Source organism: Staurois parvus, unplaced genomic scaffold (genome assembly GCF_062004578.1).
Source record: "Staurois parvus isolate SC_StPar_1 unplaced genomic scaffold, SC_StPar_1.0 ptg000248l, whole genome shotgun sequence".
NCBI classification, from domain to species: Eukaryota; Metazoa; Chordata; class Amphibia; order Anura; family Ranidae; genus Staurois; species Staurois parvus.
In genome coordinates this window covers 2,619,832-2,639,562 of record NW_028318044.1, presented here as the reverse complement: position 1 = coordinate 2,639,562, position 19,731 = coordinate 2,619,832, and the positions used below count along the sequence as shown (strand labels likewise).

General features: G+C 43.8%; 1 protein-coding gene across 1 annotated transcript in view; it reads left to right on the top strand.

Moving 5' to 3' along the window:
* MCM8 (minichromosome maintenance 8 homologous recombination repair factor) overlaps positions 1-19,731 on the top strand; it is a 101,517-nt gene that overhangs the window by 19,477 nt on the left and 62,309 nt on the right. Inside the window, exons 2-6 of the mRNA XM_089680627.1 lie at positions 520-722; positions 5,533-5,625; positions 13,107-13,189; positions 16,028-16,174; positions 19,551-19,654. Coding sequence (XP_089536753.1) covers positions 560-722; positions 5,533-5,625; positions 13,107-13,189; positions 16,028-16,174; positions 19,551-19,654 — 590 coding nt within the window. The 5' untranslated portion in view covers positions 520-559. The remainder of the gene's footprint in view (positions 1-519; positions 723-5,532; positions 5,626-13,106; positions 13,190-16,027; positions 16,175-19,550; positions 19,655-19,731) is intronic.

The window sequence follows — 19,731 nt, the reverse complement described above, 5'->3', positions numbered from 1 at the left end:
GTAGTCACCAGAGCAGTAATAGAAGGGGACACTAGTTCTGGTGACGACCAGGGATTCCCTCACTTCCTGTTTGGCTATGGGACAGGAAGTGAAGGGAAATCTACCCAATGGGACAGACATGGGGGAAAAAAAACATCCAAAATGAAAAAGAAAATTGCCTTTAGTTGTACTTTTAATGATTTTAGTAGTCTAAAAAAAGAAAAAAGGTTCTGTAGACTTTTACCTTAAGGACAGAGAAACCTTTTTTTTTTTTTTTTTCCTTTTTTAAAAGGTAAACCTGTGTTTGCAGCTGAAAGTAAAGGTCTTCGGCTTCAAGCTATATCACTGTGGTCATGGCTGTTAGTAACAGCCCAGGTACAGCCTGTATACAGCGTCTTAAAATAGTTTTTGTTTATAAACATTAGAAATAATGATAGAATTGCATAAAAGATTAAACAGAGAAGACTAAGAATATCGCTGCTCCTTGCATTCCAGCTTCAGCCCAATCATTTTTTTTTCCTGTCTCCCTTTGATTTACAGAGAGATGTATTGCTGTTTGAGTCATTTCTAATGCTATGGAATGAGTCAGAGCTGGAGAGGAGGATCAAGAGGTTGGAGAGGTGGTGGAGGAGGAAATCAATATTCGGGGGCATGGAGAGGAGGAGGCCGATGCTGGAAGCAAAGAGGCAACGGGAGGGGGCAGAGTGTACTTTGGAACAAGAACACTGGAAATGAGCCTTCATGTAAGTGAGACATTTTTCATTTAATCAGAAATACAAAAATGTGTTCACATCTCTCAAGGTTTTTGTTTTGCAGGTGCAGCTTCAAGTGAAATGCATCTTCAATAGAAATAAATTGTAACATAAGAAAATCTTGGGGTAACACCAGGGGCGGACTGACAACTCATGGGGCCCCCGGGGAATAGGGGATCATGGGGCCCCTGTGTCCTTGCCCAAACTCAAAAAAGCCTATGAAAAAGGTACCAGGGGCATCTCATGGGGCCCCCTACTGACCCCGGGCCCTCGGGCAGTGCCCGAGTTTCCAAATGGTCAGTCCGCCCCTGGGTAACACATACCTTTTAAACACACCGTGCTGAAACTCTTCCAGACCCAAAATGCAGAAGTGTGATTGTAGCATAAAGCTGTCCTCAGAGCGTGCACTGATTTGGGGTGCAGATCGGCCCTGTTTCATGCAGCTCCTCTGATACCCCCCACTTCTCCCACATGTTACAGTGGTTGTAAATTCTTCCAAATACCCAGTGAAATGACTGTCTTCAAGTGATGCACAGAGATGAAACAAATCCTCTTACATGAGCTGTACCTGTTTATTCTCTTCTCTACATCCATTTAAAGTCAAGAATTTATAAAGCTTGTCTGAGCTGTCAGAAAGCAGAGGGTGGCGAACCACTACGTAGCTCAGCAAGGAAATGATTGGAAGGAACACCCCTCCCGCCCCTCCACACAGCTCACAGAAACAGAGCTGAGACTGTCAATCACAGGCTGTGTGCTGGAGATCACTCCTGTCACCTTTTTTCTCTTGGTGTCAGGAAGACTTATCAGAAGTGATTCACACTGGTGGCTAAGGAACGATGCAGCAGACAGAAATGGCACTTCGTGCTCTTGAGACAAGCACACGCTATAGAGGGATATACTTTGTACATATTTCATATCTGAGCTTTATAACCACTTTAAGGCCTCTTATACATGGGTTTCTGATCTAATCCGCCTGTCATTTTTTCAGGCAGACCAGATCAGAAGCTACGTTTGTCTATGGGCGACTGGGTGTCACCAGACTTGCCTCCGTTTTACATCTGATTTTCTCTGAGTCAGTACAGATATGGAGGGAAAAAAAGCAAGTGGTCTGCATCCTTTCCTGTGTTTTCAGACCTAATTGTGATTGAATTGGAGGTAATCAGATGGACGCGAGCAGGGGCGGACTGAGAACTCATGGGGCCCCCGGGCAATAGGGGATCATGGGGCCCCTGTGTCCTTGCCCAAACTCAAAAAAGCCTATGAAAAAGGTACCAGAGGCATCTCATGGGGCCCCCTACTGACCCCGGGCCCTCGGGCAGTGCCCAAGTTTCCAAATGGTCAGTCTGCCCCTGGACACGAGTCAGTTTGCATCCATATGCCCATTAATCTAATATGGGCCAGGAAAGTCCTGGTTTTAAAAAAAAAAAAAAAATGAATGGCCATGGATTTCCCAAAAGTGACACCCACTCTGTTTTGCTTTAAATGTTCATTGAACAGATCCCCCTACCTGATCGCACTGGGCATGGCCTGTGTGGAAAGGGCATTGTGGTGGTATGGGGATACAATTGTCAATATCACCTGTTTTGTTTATTCCACCGAAACCCATAAAATGCGTTTATGTTATATTACCAATATAGACTTTTAAAAGATTAAAAGTTATCCAGACACAGCTTAAATTTTAGGAGTTTCCTGCTGACTTGGCTAAAATTTTAGCTGTGGGGGGGCACAATTGGCACCACCTGGTTCAACAAAAGTCAGTTTAAATATTGACTGAGTTAGGGCTTGTTCACACTAGGCTGTTTTGCCAACGCTTGTCAAACGCCCCTATAGCGTTTGGCAAGCGTTGGTCCGGCGTTTGCGGAGCGTTTTTTAACGCTCGGCAAACGCCGCATGCGCGGTTTAGCGGCGGTTGCTAGGCGTTTGCTGAGCGTTAATAACGCCCCACAAACGCCTATAATGCAGTTTGAGTGGTGTTACCGCTCCGCAAACTCCCCGCAACCGCGTCGCAACCGCACCGCAAACGCCGGACGGGCGTTTGCGGAGCGGCACCATAGACGAGAATAGGAGGCTTCAAAGCCTCCTGACTCGTCCAGAGGCGTCCATTTTGCCGCGATGCGACGCAAACTCTCCCGTTAGAACAGCACCATGTGCTGTAATGTGCAGAATTGGCAGAGGCGTTTGGGAAGCGGTAAAAACGCTTCCCAAACGCCTCTCTGCCGCCTGCACACAAGGCTAGTGTGAACGTAGCCTAAGGTGGAAAATTATCAGCTTAACAGTGGCTGTATCCTATTGGATGCAGTCACTGTTCAGGTGATCAGACAGTGCGGGAGCTGTGTCTATCTGAATACAATAGCCAGCAGTGCAGATTTCTCTATTAACGCTGTCTAATGTAGATGGAATAGTTATTGTAGATGGAGGAATTTAAAGTGGTTGTAATGGTAAAACATTTTTTACCTTAATGTATTCTATGCAGTAAAGAAGAACTCTGGGATAAGCAAAAAAAAATCACCATTGGTACACCTCTTACACAAAACACCAAACAGTTAATGAAATTTAGAAAATCCTTACCATTTAGGAGAAAAGTCTAATTGAATTTTAAAGACCTCTGTCAGGATCCAGGTGTTCTGCGGCATCGCGTCGGGCGGCGCATGTGCAGAACACCAACTCTCTCTACCCGGCGGGCGGTAGGACCTGGCCACGCATGGCAGCGGTGGGGTTCACGCATGCGCACTCGGGATCACGGACGCGCGCCTGGCACCAATGACAGCGGGAGGCGGGCTATTTAAACGTAGGAACAGGTATGTTAGTTGCCGTTTGGTCTTGTATCCTGTGTCCTGTATCCTGTTCCTGTGTTGCTGTATACTCCGTTGCCGACCTCTGCTTGTTCCTGATCCTGCTCTCTCCTGTTTGACCCCTGGCTTGCCTGACTACTCTTCTGTCTGATCCCTGGTACTGTATTTGCCCGCATCCTGCTGAACCTGGCTTGTGACCTGACCATTCTTAGCTCGCTCCTCTGTACCTCGCTGCCCGCATAATACCGACCCGGCCTGTCTGACCACGCATACCGTATCCATCCATCCATCCGGTTTGGATCAGACCTGTGTATCTGTCTGCCTCTTCCAAAGTAGATTCCGTTCCTGCACTCCCCTGTCAGTATTCTCTACCACCCCAGGACGCACTCGGGGGTCGCGACCTGGTTTCAGTCTGCACCAAGTCCATCCCCACCATCAGGGGCCCTGGTGAACAGCAGGCTGGGACTTAGACCCCGCGCCCTGGGAGCGTCCGTGCGGTGGGCTGCTAGAGACTCTGCCAGGCGGCATAACAACCTCATCTCTGTAATTTCAAAAGATAACAGCATCTGCTCTGCCAAGGAGGAGGTGTAACAGCCGGGATTACATCATATCCTCTCCTCTCTCTCTGCAGTAAAAGGAAACTACAGTTCCCATCAACCACAGGGAATTGTGGTGAATGTGGGTGGGTACACTAGGCCTGTACATGTTGAATGTGTCTGAGAGTCTTGGGCTACCCACCACTAAAAGTGGGGCTGAATGACATCCCTGCTTGCTGGAGAAAGAACTACAGAAGGGATGTGCCAAGACCAGTGGCAGGGGGAATAGGAGGCATAGCAGCCACCGGTCTTACAAACAGGAAACCAAAGAGAATTAACGGTTTGATTTGAAAATGAATGGGCTATTTTAGAGCAAATACTGAGTGAACCAATTGATGGATGACATATTAAGTGAAGGTAGGAAATCAGCAGCAAAGACATATAAAGAAGTGTTTGCCTGGAGTTCTGCTTTAAGGTAAAAAACCTTTTTATGTGAGCTCTACCCAGCCCCCATTGAAATACTTACCTGAACCTGATCTCGATCCACCGCTGTGCCTGTCTGCAGCAGTGCTGCTCTTCTCTCCCTTCTTATAGGAGGCTCGGTAGCAGTAGGATCCATTGGTTCCTGCTGCTGTCAATCAAATCCTGTGAGCAGAGTGTGTGAGTGTGTGTGGGGGGGGGCTGAGCCTGTCAAAAGACGCACACAGTGCAGATTGGGATCAAGCCCACATGAGTGTCCAAATAGCAAGTGGCTTGCAATGGGGGCATTCAGAGAGGCGAGGAGCCAGGAGTGCAGGTGGGGGGGACCCCAGAAAAGGAGGATCGGGGCTGCTCTGTGCAAAACCATTACACAGAGCAGGCAAGTATAACATGTTTGTTATTTTAGACTAAAAAATTTAAACCTTTTCAATCACGTAAAAGACTCACCGTTAAAAAATAAAAATAATAAATGCATGTATGTTTGCTTTTTTTTCCCCACAGGAGTCTGCAAAGCTTTGCCATCAGTGAGTAGTTGGTGCAGTGCCTGGCTCCTGCAGTCTCTTGCACCAGCTCTCTGTGCATACAGAGGTACAGGCTTTCAGTTAATGAGCTGAAGGAAGTATTAATGGGACCAGTGTGGTGATCACTGCACTTGTATTCCATTGAGAACTGCAAGTCTGTCTGCCACGGTGGGTGACTGGACTTGTAGTTCATTCATACATAGATGTGTGAATAAATGACTTGGCTGTACGGATGAAGCCCTGCAGAGAAGCACTGATTTACAAAAAGGACAGCAACTGCAGGGTAAAACCCCCACGCACACTGTCATGGGGTTGGGGGGGTTTGCTTAACATTTTATATCTTATACCCTAAATACAGGTGTAACATTTTAACATGTTGCCAAAGGCGGAGTTAGCCTTTTAGGAAATCTAATTGTGTATGGCCAGCCTAAGTAATCAACTTTTGTTTTCCTTCAATTGATTATTTGTCTAGGTTTTTCTGGAGCACCTGCCAGACCCCGATATACCCAGACTTCCTTGGATAAATTTATCCCATACAAAGGCTGGAAGCTTTACTTCTCTGAAGGTAAAACGTGAGAAATATACCAAAGAACATTTCCATGCTAGTCTTGATGCAGCAGCAATAAAGGAAAAGTGCTTTATCCTGCTATCTCCATCCCTTTTATTTCCAGCATGCTATCAGTCATCTGCTGCCTGTGTTCCTCCTTTTGTGTTCCATCAACTATCTTTTAGCAGGACAACATTTTTCAATTTGTGCTCATGATGACTGGTGTCAGGAGTCAGGGAAGATGCACAATTTCTCTGTGCGATATATGAAAGCATTTTGATTCTGGTCATGTACTTAACCCTGTCAACTCCCAAAGAGGACATACATCTTTGGCAGCAACATTTCCCATTAATTACAGTATGTCCCTTAATATTGTATCTGCTTTTTTTTTTTTTTTATTGGATACTGCCTACATTGCTCAGCTGATTATACTAAAGTACATTGGACTGAATGTAAAATTCTGTATATTGCTTGCAGTGATGTATAGCTTAAAAAAAGAAATGTAAACATTAGTAACATGCTACACATTACATCCTTATGTTCTTTTGACTTTAATTTGTTTTATCGTAACTGTAGGCTTTTCATGTTTTTTTCTGTTTCCCTTTTTTTTTTTTTTTTTATATAGAGTATAGTAGCAGGCATTTACATGTTACCACTTTCACACCCTGAAATACACACCTTTCAGGAGAGCAATGTCAGGGATGCGGGTATGACCAGAAGTGTGTGGACTGACACAGGGAAACGCAGGCTTCAGATATAGTAAATAATATAATTTATTAAGACTAACAATACAAACGCAGTGCAAAACTAAACATAAACACAGTGCAAACAAACTGAACCAGACCTCCAACAGATAACAAACATACAATACAAGAGTAGTCAGGCAGGCCGGGTCAGTGGCAAACGGAGTACCAGGAGCAGGCGGGAGAGTGGTCAGGACTAGCCGAGGTCAGTACAGGCAGAGTTCAAGCAGAGTCAGGACAGAAGTAACAGGATCAGGAAACCAGGGCCAAGCAAACAGTACAACAAGGCGCTGACTGCAGGTCTGGCCATCCCTTAAATACACCACCTGCAATCAGCCCCAGGTGGTGGCTAATTGCCGGAGTGAGCCTCTGGTTGCTGAGAGCACCCGCTGGCCAGTCCTGGTACTGCAACCCACAAGGCAGGTGAGTCCCACCACTATTGGCAAGTCCATTCCTGACAAGCAGTCACAAAAATACATTTCTTCATGCTTTGGCTAACTGTACATCTAGAACCAGCAGGCTATGACACAGATATATTTTTTTTTAATTTTCTAGTGTGTGTGTGTGTGTGTGTTGCCCTCAAGGATCTTACAATATAAGGTTCCTAACTCACATACTATGGGCAATTTAGACAGGAGCCAATTCAACAACCAGCATGTCTTTGGCTTGTAGGAGCAAACCAGAGTACCTGGAGGAAACCCGCACAGGGAAAACATACAAACTCCAGGCAGGGAGTGTTATGGTTGAGATTTGACCCGAAAAACCCTAGTGCTGCTATCCAGGTTTCCAGGCTTAATTTTGTTGTGAGATCACTCTGGAAAACCCCCCCCGTAGCATTTCTAGCTGCAGCCATCTTGAGTAAGGGCAGGTGATTCATGTAGCATTTACTTCCTGGAATCCACCTGCCCTTAGTTCAGGCATACAGGCAGGAGGGTGTGCTAAGCTAAGAAAGAAACTCCCCCCTCCTCCAGATGAAAGGGAGAAAAAAAAAATCACATGAAGACTTCTGGGATGTATGACATCATTTTGGCCTAGGCCAGAAACCACCTGAAGAATTGTGAAAAAAAAGTTTTGCTTTCATTTTCAGTAGTACAGGTGGGTAGGAATAGCCAAAACATTTTTTTGTTATCTTTTTTAAATAGTCTAAGTAATAGAAATATCATTTTAATTCTTCTTTTTTTTTTCTTTTTTTTTTTAACAAAGTTCAGGTTTCCACTTTCTTTTCCTCTCTGCATACAGCTCCAGTAGCTACCATGACTTTATGAGAAAGTGAGACCTTACCACAGTGGAATCAAATAAAGGTTGACTTTTATTTCTATAACTATAAAAATAAAAACTGCACAAAAGTGTGTAGGTAAAAAAAAAAAAAAAAGTTATTCAAAACGTGACAAGTCGTTTTAAAAAGACTATGTCCAATTAAACCTCAGAAAATGGCATATTAAAAAAAAATCTACTATATCTGCAACAAAATGGCTAAACCATTTAATTCCTATGTTCCTATCATCTTGTACGTGGAGAACAGATTTTATTCTGCTCGGAATTTAAAAGCTGTGTGCCTCTGTTCTCAAGGACCACCTTCCTCCAGGGAAGATGTGACATATGGCAAAGTTGAACTCTGGGGAGAAGCTTGCTCAGCTACATTTGTGTGAGCTTCAATGAGCAATTTATGTACAGTTCTAGTTATATTAAAAGCATTTTTCTATTTTTTTTTTTTTTTTTTTGTACACAAAGTATCAGGAAAAAATACCAAAGGGCCCCATGGACTTGGGGTTATATTTTTACAGAACCCTAGCTGAATGTAGCTGTAGCAATCCCATTATAGGAATCTGTTCTAAGCAGAGCCGTTTTCTGCAGTCTCTGCCCTACTTTCTCTTTTTCAGAAAGCTTCATGTTCTCCTGCTTCGTTATGCAGCTAATACTGGACAAAAAGTTTTTGTTTTTTTTTCTCTTTGCTACTTTCTCCCATTCATTCCATCTTTGCAGCTCACACACATTTCCCCTCATGGTGCATTTTTAAGATGTGTTCAGAATAATTGCATATAATTGCACCTTTTTACATCGTTGAAAAGGTGAACCTTTGAAAATTCATGATTTGTAAATGTATATTAAATCCCTGATAAGAGGAATACAGGCTTGCAGATAGTGCAGCTGAATCGTTTTATTGCTACTTGTCATAAAGATGTAACAATGACTGCTAATGTATAGCCATGGAAAATGTCTGATTATAAGCCCTTTATAGAACTGATAAAAACATACTTGTTAAATATTCTGTGAATTTCCACTCAATGTGAATATACAGTTGTGCTCAAACGTTTGCATATCCTGGCAGAAATTGTGAAATTTTGGCATTGATATTGAAAATATGACTGATCATGCCAAAAAATGCTCTTTTATTGAAGGATGATGATCATATGAAGCCATTTATTATCAAATAGTTGTTTGGCCCCTTTTTAAATCCTAATGATAACAGAAATCACCCAAATGGCCCGGATCAGAAGTTTCCCCCCCCCCTGGAATGTTTGGCCTTGGTACAGACACACAAGGTGACACACACGGGTTACAATGCCAATTAGAGGTTAATGTCCCACATCTGTGGCTTTTTAAATTGCAATTAGTGTCAGTGTATAAATAGTCAGTGAGTTTGTTAGCTCTCACATGGAAGCACTGACTAGGCTAGATACTGAGCCATGGGGATCAGAAAAGAACTGTCAAAAGTCCTGCGTAACAAGGTAATGGAACTTTATAAAGATGAAAAAGGACATAAAAAAAGTCCAAAACCTTGAATATGCCAATCAGTACTGTTAAATCACCTATTAACCACTTGCCTACCAGGCACTTATACCCCCTTCCTTACCAGGCCAATTTTCAGCTTTCAGCGCTGCCACACTTTGATTGACAATTGCGCGGTCATGCAACATTGTACCCATATGAAATTTTGATCATTTTTTTCTCACAAATAGAGCTTTCTTTTGGTGGTATTTAATTGCCACTGGGCGCTTTACTTTTTGCGCTATAAATAAAAAAAGTGCAAAAAATTTAAAAAAAAAAAACATTTTCTTTGTTTCTATTATAAAATTTTTCAAACAGGTATTTTTTCTCCTTCACTGATGTGCGTTGATGAGGCAGCACTGATGGGCACTGATAGGCGGCACTGATGGGCACTGATAGGCAGCACTAAAGGGCGCTGATAGGCAGTACTGAGGTGGCACGGATAGGCGGCACTGATAGACAGCACTAATGAGGTGTCACGGATAGGCGGCACTAATATGCAGCACTGATAGGCAGCACTGATAGGTGACACTGATGATGGGTACTGATAGACGGCACTGACTGGCATCACTGCTGGGCACTGACTGGCGGCACTGACTGGCACAACCCCTGGGCACTGACTGGTGGCACTGACTGGCAGCACTGGTGGGCAGCACTGGTGGGTGGCACTGGTGGGCAGCACTGGTGGGTGGCACTTCTGGGCACAGGTGGGTGGCACTTCTGGGCACAGGTAGGTGGCACTTCTGGGCACAGGTAGGTGGCACTGCAGAGTGGCACAGGTGGGTGCACTGCTGGGTACAGGTGGGCGGAGCTAGTGGGCGCACTGCTGGGCACAGGTGGGCGGAACTTGCGGGTGGCACTGCTGGGTACCGATCATCAGGGCACTGATCATCAGTGTCCTGATGATCGGTGCCGATCCCCGCTGTGACAACTGCCGGTTCTCGGCAGTACTTTCCTCACGATCTGACAGCGTGAGGAAAGTGCAGCCGAGAACCGGCACTTGCATTTCCCTGTGATCAGCGTGTCATTGGACACCGCTGATCACGTGGTAAAAGGCCGCTGGGATCGGCCTTTTACCACATCACGTGATCAGCTGTGTCCGTAGGACACAGCGATCACGGAGATCGCCGGGTGCGCGCAGGAGAGCGCGTTCTGGGGGGACGTCATATGACGTCCACCCAGAACTGGCCGGCCGCAGTGAAGCCGTCATTCGGCTATCTGCGGTCGGCTACTAGTTAAGAAGTGGAAAGTTCGGGGATCTCTTGATATCAAGCCAAGGTCAGGTAGACCAAGAAAGATTGCAGCCACAACTGCCAGAAGAATTGTCCGGGATTCGAAGAAAACTCACAGACAACCTCAAAGGAAATACAGGCTGCTCTGGAAAAAGATGGTGTGGTTGTTTTTACAATACGGTGATATTTGAACAAAAATTAGCTGTTTGGTTGAGGTGCCAGAAAGAAGCTTTTACTGCACCAATGCCACAAAAAAGCCCGGTTACAATATGCCTGACAACACCTTGACATGTCTAACCGGGCCTTACTGTGTCATTGATGCAGTAAAGGCTTCTTTCTGACACCTCCACCATGCAGCTCATTTTTGTTGAAGTGTCATCATATTGTGCTCCTTCAAAACAACCGCACTGTCTTTTTCCAGAGCAGCCTGGATTTTTCTTGTGGTTAGCTATTGGTTTCCCTTTGTATCCCGAACAATTCTTCTGGCAGTTGTGGCTGCAATCTTTCTTGGTCTACCTGTACTTGGCTTGGTATCCAGAGGTCCCTGAATTTTCTACTTCTTCGTGGAAATGATGACTGGCATATTTAAGGCTTTGGACATCTTGTGTCCCTTGGAGTGGGCTGGTCAAGCAGGGAGGATGCTGTCAGTGCAATTATAGCAACACTCCTTTCTCTCTCCTCGTACTAAACCTTGACATCACTTGGCACCATTTTTAAATCCTCTATGGATGCCACTGTACCCCTAACAAAATTTGTATCTTTTTTTTTTTCACACAAATAGAGCTTTATTTTGGTGATACTTGATCACCACTGGGTTTTTTTTGTTATTATATAAATGAAAAAAGACCGAACATTTTGGGGAAAAAAAATAAATTTTTTTTGCTTTGTGCTATAAAACATATCACATAAAAAAAAAAAAAACAAAATCAAATTTTGTCATAGATTTACGTCAAAGTGTATTCTGCTACATGTCTGGTATATCCCTATAAATGAATGTTAATTGGTTTGCATGACATTTATAGCATCTACAAACTATGCTATAGATACTGGAATTTTTCTTTATTTTTATACTAGTAATGACGGTGATCAGCAACTTGGTGGGACTGTGAATGTGCAGAGGGCAGTCTGACACTAACTGATGCAGGGTGGAAAGTGACTAATGCAGGCCATAGATGGGTCGAAAATCGGCCGATTTTTCTTTTAAAAAAACGAACAATTGGTCGTTCAAGTGGCCGACGTTACCACCAATGGTAAAAAAAAAAAGGCCGATTTTCATCCCGTCTACAGCCGGCAAAAAGTGTCCCTGCAGAGAGCTCTGCTATTTCTTTGATAGTTCCTTGACATTTATAGCGGTTGCAACAATGTATCTATTTGTATCCATTTAGGATACAGATGTTTTTATTCGGAAACAAATAGATACAATGTTGCAACCTCTGTAAATGTCAAGGAACTGTCAAAGAAATAGCGGAGCTCTCTGCAGAGACACTTTTTGCCGGACTGGAATTCCTCTTATTTTTCATCCTTCTTCTTCTCCTTCATCATCATCATCATCCTCTTCTTCTTCATCATCCTCCTCCTCTTCTTCTTCTTCGTCATCATCATCCTCTTCTTCTTCTACTTCTTCATCATCATCATCCTCTTCTTCATCTTCTTCTACTTCGTCATCATCATCCTCTTCTTCTTCTGCTTCTACTACTTCTTCATCATCATCCTATTCTTCTTCTTCGTCATCATCATCCTCTTCTTCTTCTTCGTCATCATCATCCTATTCTTCATCTTCTACTACTTCTTCATCATCATCCTCTTCTTCTACTACTTCTTCATCATCATCTTCTTCTTCTTCGTCATCATCATCCTCTTCTTCGTCATCATCATCCTCTTCTTCTTCTTCTTCATCATCATCCTCTTCTTCTTTTTCTTCATCATCATCATCCTCTTCTTCTTCATCATCATCATCCTCTTCTTCTTCATCCTCTTCTTCTTCCTCTTCTTCTTTTTCTTCTTTTTGTCTTCCTCTTGCAGGTCACTGCTCATGCGCAGATTTTTTATCGGTAAAAAATCGGCCGATTAGCCCATTATTGCCGCGAAAATCGGCCGATTTTTTTTCCAACTTTCCCGATTAAAAAAAACGGCCAAAATACCGAAAAACGGCCGAACAAATAGCCCACTAACGATCCGAAAATCGGCCGATTTTATTTTCGGCCGAAAAATTGGCCGATTTTCGACCCATCTATGGCCTGCATAAGTGACACTGACATCTCCAGTGACACTAGTACAGTGATCAGTGCTAATAATATACTTTTTCACTGTACTAATGACACTAGCAGGGAAGGGGTTAACATTTAGGCACAATCACAGAGTTTACTGTGTGCCTCACAATGTTTACTGTGTGCTGCTTTCACTAAGTGTGCCAGTTTTTACTCCCTGCTTTGCAGGGGGGAAAAACAGTACATCCCCACTGTCTGTAGAGAGCCCTGACCCCCTCTTCTGTCATCAGCAGGTCCCTGCCATAAACCATTGACCAGGACCCGCTGATCGGCATGTGCTGGAGCGAATGGCAGCACATCAGGGTGGTGAGCGCCGCGGCCGCCCCCTCCCAAGAAGAGCTGGATCACATACATGTATGATGCGGTGCAGTGGGGCTGCTCTGCCGCAGTATATCTGCAGTAGGCGGTCGCCAAGTGGATGAGAATTAATATTTGATGTACAGTATACATTAATTGTTTTTCCTTTTTTTTTTTTTTGTGTTTGTCAGCTTACAGTGACAATTCTCCGTTTGTGTTAAAAGTTCAAGCCTTTGAAAGATTCTTCTCAAAGCACATTGAATATTATGACAAGGTAAGTAAAAACAGAGCTCATTGAACTGTAAACATCTTCACATCTACATTGTAATGTTCCTGCCACAGTCCCAATCAGTCTTACTGATAGATGTACAGAATTATTTATATTTCAGCATCAGATACAAGTAGGCAGAAGTTCTTACACATTTTACTCTATAACACATTTTCTCTGTGTATAAACTGAAGCTAGGACCTGCTGAGCATGCATGGGTTGTACCTTCGTCTAGAAGCCTCCCAAGATTTCTTCAACTCTTCCTCCAAAGATCAGAGGTGCTATTCCTGATGTGCATTCAACCAGGAATGCTTTTGTATTCACCACTGAGTGCTCTTCAAGTCAGTCTGAGCAAACCTGTGTTACACCACATGTATGAAGAAGTGGTGCTCAGCCAGGAAGCACAATATATGGTGTTTAATCTTTTAACAAAGTCAAATAATTCCCTATGACCTGGGTGCCTCAGCTACCTGACAGGTTTTTTCATTGTTTTTCATCGCAAAACTGCTTTACCAAATGGAAGGTCCACACAGTGGAACTAGATTTTGGAACAACCCAGCTTTTTCGATTGCGACCACACTTCCCCAAAGACCTTCATGGAGACAGATGCACTCTATGTGCATATTTATAAAGTTGAGCACAGTAGTCATGTGGTTTCCTGCAGTCTAACCAGATGTCCGATATCTTATTCTATACTGCAGTAACGATAAACAGAAGGCACACCGGCCTAGTACATTATCCTTTAAAATAATAGATTTATTGTAAAAAAAAAAAAAAAGTAAGTATTATACTCAAAGTCAGGAACGGTGCAAATACATCTCATGAGTACAGCACAAACCGTCCACTTTGAGTAGCTCAATAGGCTCTGAAGAAGAGGATAAGTCCTCAAAACGCATCAGACTCTAGATCAGTGGTTCTCAACCTGTGGGTCGCGACCCCTTTGGGGGTCGAAAGACCCTTTCACAGGGGTCGCCTAAGACCATCGGAAAACATATATTTCCGATGTGTAGAGAGCAGCTACTGTGTAGAAAGCAGCTACTGTGTAGAAAGCAGCTACAGTGTTGAAAGCAGCTACAGTGTTGAAAGCAGCTACAGTGTTGAAAGCAGCTACAGTGTTGAAAGCAGCTACTGTGTTGAAAGCAGCAGTATTGGAGGTAAAACGACACTCATAAATTATAATTACTGGGTAAATAATTTTATGGTTGGGGGTCACCACAACATGAGGAACTGTATTAAAGGGTCGCGGCATTAGGAAGCTTGAGAACCACTGCTCTAGATGTTCCATCGTTTCTGTACACCTTGATGCTTTGTGGACTGTTTGTGCTGTACTCATGAGATGTGTTTGAACCTTTTATGACTTTGTGAGTATAATACTTACTTTTTTACCTTAAATCTATTATTTTAAAGGTTAAATGCACTAGGCCGGTGCCCTTTCTGTTTGTTTATCGTTACTGCAGTGTTCCTAGACCTCTCCAGGCTTGTAAGGGCAGCAAGGCAAGTGCACCCCATGAAGGCCAAGTTTTTGACTATAGCCCATTTATGCCATTGGGCCCACTCTTCAAACGCAGGAAGATTGAAGCTTTTCATCTTATTCTATACTCATTTCTTCCATAATTCCACCCTATGATTTACAATGACAATACTATACAAGAAGGGCTTTCCTGCTTTATCTCTGTGAAATTTTTTTTTTTTTTTCTCTTCAAGACTCTTATATCCTCATATTGAGAGGTAGATAGATTCAAGTAAGTTGGCAATTGTAGAGATTCATTCCAAAGTTATTCAGGAGGGTTGAGGTCATGGCTTTGTACAGGCCTCTCGATTTCCTCCACACCAGGGATACCTCTATAAAGCCATGGTCTGAAGAGTGTGGAGTAGGGTTGGGCTCAGGCAGCTTTGAACACGAGTCCAAATTCACCTGAACGATCCCCCTGGGAAGCTCTGAAAGAGGACAGCCAATCGTAGGTGGCAGAGGCATTCCCAGCCTGGAAGCGCATGTATACATGCCCCTTGCATACAATATGTGCAGCTGCGGGGTGATTATTGCCTCCACCGTCTATGATTTGCTGTCTGCTATAAAAGCTTGCCAGCGGATTTGTGTCTGCAAGCACCTGAGCTCATCCCTACTTTACCTTCATCAGACCATGTCTTTTGGAGCTGGCAGTCATTCTGGAATAGGAAAGGGCCTTCCCCAAACTGTTACCACAAGACTGGAGTCACACAATTGTCTATAACATGTTTGTGTGCTGTAACATTAAACTGGTTATGAACCCTTTCATATTTCCAATAAAGTGACTGGCCTCAGGTGATACAGAGACATGAAACAAATCCTCCAACAGAAGTTGTACCTGTTTATTTGCAGTATTCTCTTCTCCACATTTGTTCAAAGTCCCGAATTTATACAGCTTATCTGAGCCGTTAGAAAAAAGGGGGCAGAGAGCTGAAATTACACTCTGTGGAGCTCAGTGAGGAGACCTCTGAGAGCTGGTTGCAGGGAAGGGGTCCCTCTTCGCACAGCATACAGGCACAGAGCTGATGCTGTCAGTCACAGGCTGTGTGCTGGATATCAATCTCCTATCACCTTTATTCTCTTGGTGTTAGGAAAAAATAGCAGACAGAAATGTAAATTAGTGCTCTGGATAGGGACAAGTACACACTTTAGAGGGATATGCTTTGCTCATATTTCATGCCTGAGGTTTACTACCACTTTAAATGTACTATTGTGGCCATATACTGTAGGTTTATACTGTAGCTTTGATAGTGAGGTGTCCAAAAACTTTAGCTATATAGCGTATTAGTCTATTGCTTTGGAAAAAAGTCATAAAAAGGCTATATTGTTTTTTGCAGGATGAAATTGAAAGAAAGGGAAGCATTCTTGTGGATTTCAAGGAGCTTCTGGAAGATGAGGCACTTACAACATCTGTTCCATTGTCCACTGAGCTGAAAGAGATGCCTGAAAAAATACTGGATTGTATGGGGCTTGCAATACACCAGGTGTGTGTGAAAATCCCCTTACAGTGTAGTGACCAGTGGGTAGGCCACAGCTGGCATTCCAAATGCTCAGACATAATGCTCTCCATCCATGAGAGCTTGCTTTAACGTTTTAGAAACCTACTGAGCTACTTAATTTGCAGACTTCTTAGTACATGTTTGATCATTTTTTAATCCTATTACACTGTCAACAGAGTTGTGATTCTAATTCTCAAGTAGTTTTCATTTGTCTTGAAACTGGTGTTGTAATTATTGAATGTTCCAGCATTGTGAAAATGTTCCAAATTGTGAAATTTACACTGTGTGCATCAAAATCATGTTATCTATTTAATATATTCGTATTTTTTTTAATATAATTTCATTGTAGGATAGTAAATGTCTCCTGTCTTGCCTGCAAGTAAAACAAAACAATGGCTGTTGACCATTTTAGCAGTAATTGTTCTCGCAATACTTCACTATTTGGTGTTCTTATTTGTGGTTATTTTGGAGGGACAAAGTGTGAGCATTAAGGAATTGAAAAGAGTGTGATAACCGAAGAATCATTAGAGGGAATAAGTGTGAGCGTTGATGGAGGGACAATGTACCTGGTTAAGTGTTGTTGATGGGTGGGGTTCAAGTGGCGAAGGATTGTTGGAGGGGTAAGATGTGAGGAACAAAAGGTTGTTGGAGGGGCAAGATGTGAGGGCCAAAGAAATGCTAGGGGGCAAAGGAATGAGGGTCAAAGAGCTTTTGTGGGCAAAGAAATGAGGGTCAAAGAGTTGCTGGAGGGCAAAGGAGTGAGGGACAAAGAGTTGCTGGAGGAACAAGGAATAAGAGTGAACAGTTGCTTTAAAGGTCAAGGAATGAGGACCAAAGAGTTGCTGTAATGGGTATGGGATGAGGACCAAAGAGTTACTGGAGGGACAAGGTGTGAGAGCCAAAGAGTTGCTGAAGGGGTAAGGAATGAGTTGCTGTAGTTGGCAAAGAATGATAAGGGTCAAAGAGTTGCTGAAGGAACAAGGTGTAAGGGTCAAAGAATTGCTGCAGGGGCAAGAAATGAGGGCCAAAGAGTTGCTGTTATGGGCAGAGGATGAGGGCCAAAGAGTTGCTGTTCTGGGCAGAGGATGAGGGCCAAAGAGTTGCTGTTCTGGGCAGAGGATGGGGGCCAAAAAGTTGCTGCAATGGGCAAAGAATAAGAGTCAAAGAGTTGCTGGAGGGACAGGGTGTAAGAGCCAAAGAATTGCTGGAGGGGCAAGGAATGCAGGTATAGAGTTGCTGTAATGGGCAGGGAATGAGGGTTAAAGATTTGCTGGAGGGATAAGATGTGAGTACCATAGAGTTGCTTGGGGGCAAGGTGTGAGAGCGGAAGAGATGGGGGGAAGGTGTAAGGGCCAAAGAGTTGTTGGAGACACAAGGTGTGAGGACCAGAGAGTTCTTAAAGATGTGGTGCTCTGTGGGAGCTATAATTGCTGTAAGATTACAGTTGTGGTCATGAGAGTTGCACAAGCAGGCAGCAGAATATTGGAGATATCATGTTCATGGAAACATAGAATTATCCAGGACACACTGGGGTTAATTTACTAAAACTGGAGAGTTCAAAATCTGGTGTAGCTCTGCATGGTAACCAATCAGCTTCTAACTTCAGCTTGTCCAATTAAGCTTTGACAAAAAAAACCTGGAAGCTGATTGGTTTATATGCAGAACTGCACCAGATTTTAAACTCTGCAGTTTTAGTAAATCAACCCCATTATATTATTGGTTTAGCATCAGGCTTTATATCTGAATTCCTGTCGTGGACTTGCCCTCATTTACCAAAGTGTATGACACAGGAACTGTCTATATAAAATTCACCATACGTTACAATCCTACGGTTCTATCTATATGCAGGCTCCTTTAGATTTACCAAAACTGGTAATATGAGGACCTACATAAACTAATGAATCTGAATCCAACCTGACAGGCCCCTGCACTACATACCCTGTTTCCCCGAAAATAAGACAGTGTCTTATATTAATTTTTGCTCCCAAAGATGCGCTAGGTCTTATTTTCAGGGGATGTCTTATTTTTCCATGAAGAAGAATATGGTACACATTTATTGTCAAATGGTCCTCCTGTGTCATTTTGATTGCCCCCTCTGATCCTCCTGTGTCATTTTGATTGTCCCCTCTGATCCTCCTGTGTCATTTTGATTGCCCCCTCTGATCCTCCTGTGTCATTTTAAGTGATTCCCCTCCCCCCACCCCTGTGCCACTGAACACCTTCACCAGACATCCCCCCCACCCCTTTATCAGACATTTCCCCCCTGGGGCCTGCCTGGGGACTGTCACTAAGCTGGCTGGGGCCTGGACCTGGGCTGCAGCAGGGTCTGCCACTGACTGAGAACCTTCAGTCATCATGAAGGCGTTGTCACCAGAGACAGACCAGCACTCACCACCTTCGCCGCGTCCCATCCGCTCTGATCCTCCTGTTCTTCTACACGCATCTCTCTCCCGCCTACTCCGACCTCCGCTCCGCCTTCACACAGCAGTGACGTCACTGGTTTCTAGACGCCAGTCGGGGCGGCCCTAGCAACCAGTTTACGGTAAATAAATTTTCATTACGAGACAGAGCCTAGGGGGGCCTTATTTTCAGGGGGATGCCTTATATTTCACCCAGAAGGAAACCTGTAAGTAGGTCTTATTTTCGGAGGATGTCTTATTTTCGGGGAAACACGGTAGTTGATAGATCCAAAGCATATAGTACAATCAGATTGTAGCGTGTTTGGTGTGTTTAAAATGACTGCTGTTCTTCCTACATAGTATGGACTGTCTGCTTTCACTAGGCAGTACTATTATTATTATACAGTATTTATATAGCGCCAACAGTTCACTCAGCGCTGTACAATACAATGGGAGACTATACATGAGAGGGCACAATAACAATACAATGCGATACACGAGGGGTTCAAGGGCCCTGCTCCTTGGAGCTTACAATCTAGGAGGGTAGGGATAGTGGTACAGGAGGAAAAGCTGTGGGGGATGGAGTGGTAGGAAGAGTGGAGGAGATCGTCAATTAGCAGAGGGCAGGGTAGGCTTCCCTGAAGAGGTGGGTTTTCATGGTGCGCCCAAAGGAGAGGAGAGTAGGTTATAGTCTGATGAATTCGGGTAGGGAGTTCCAGAGGATGGGTGATGCCCTGGAGAAGTCCTGGAGGCGGGCATGGGAGGAGGAGACCAGGGAACTAGAGAGAAGGAGGTCTTGTGAGGAGCGGAGAGTGCGTTTTGGGTGGTATTTGGATATTAGGTCAGTGATGTAGTTTGGGGCAGAGTTATGGACAGCTAATGGTTCCTCTCCCATTAAGTTTGACAAATAGGACCCTGAGCATTCATTTATACAACCCAAAAATGCACTGTTGTGTCTGCAGGTGCTAACCAAAGACTTGGAGAAACATGCAGTAGAGTTACAGGAGCAGGAAGGTCTTCCGCTGGAAGAGACCCCCATAGTTGATGTACCATACATACATGCTAGGTAATTATCTGTCTCTTTATATTTACAGTGTACTGTCTGTAGTTGGTGTACACCATGACTTCATGACTTTTTTCGGT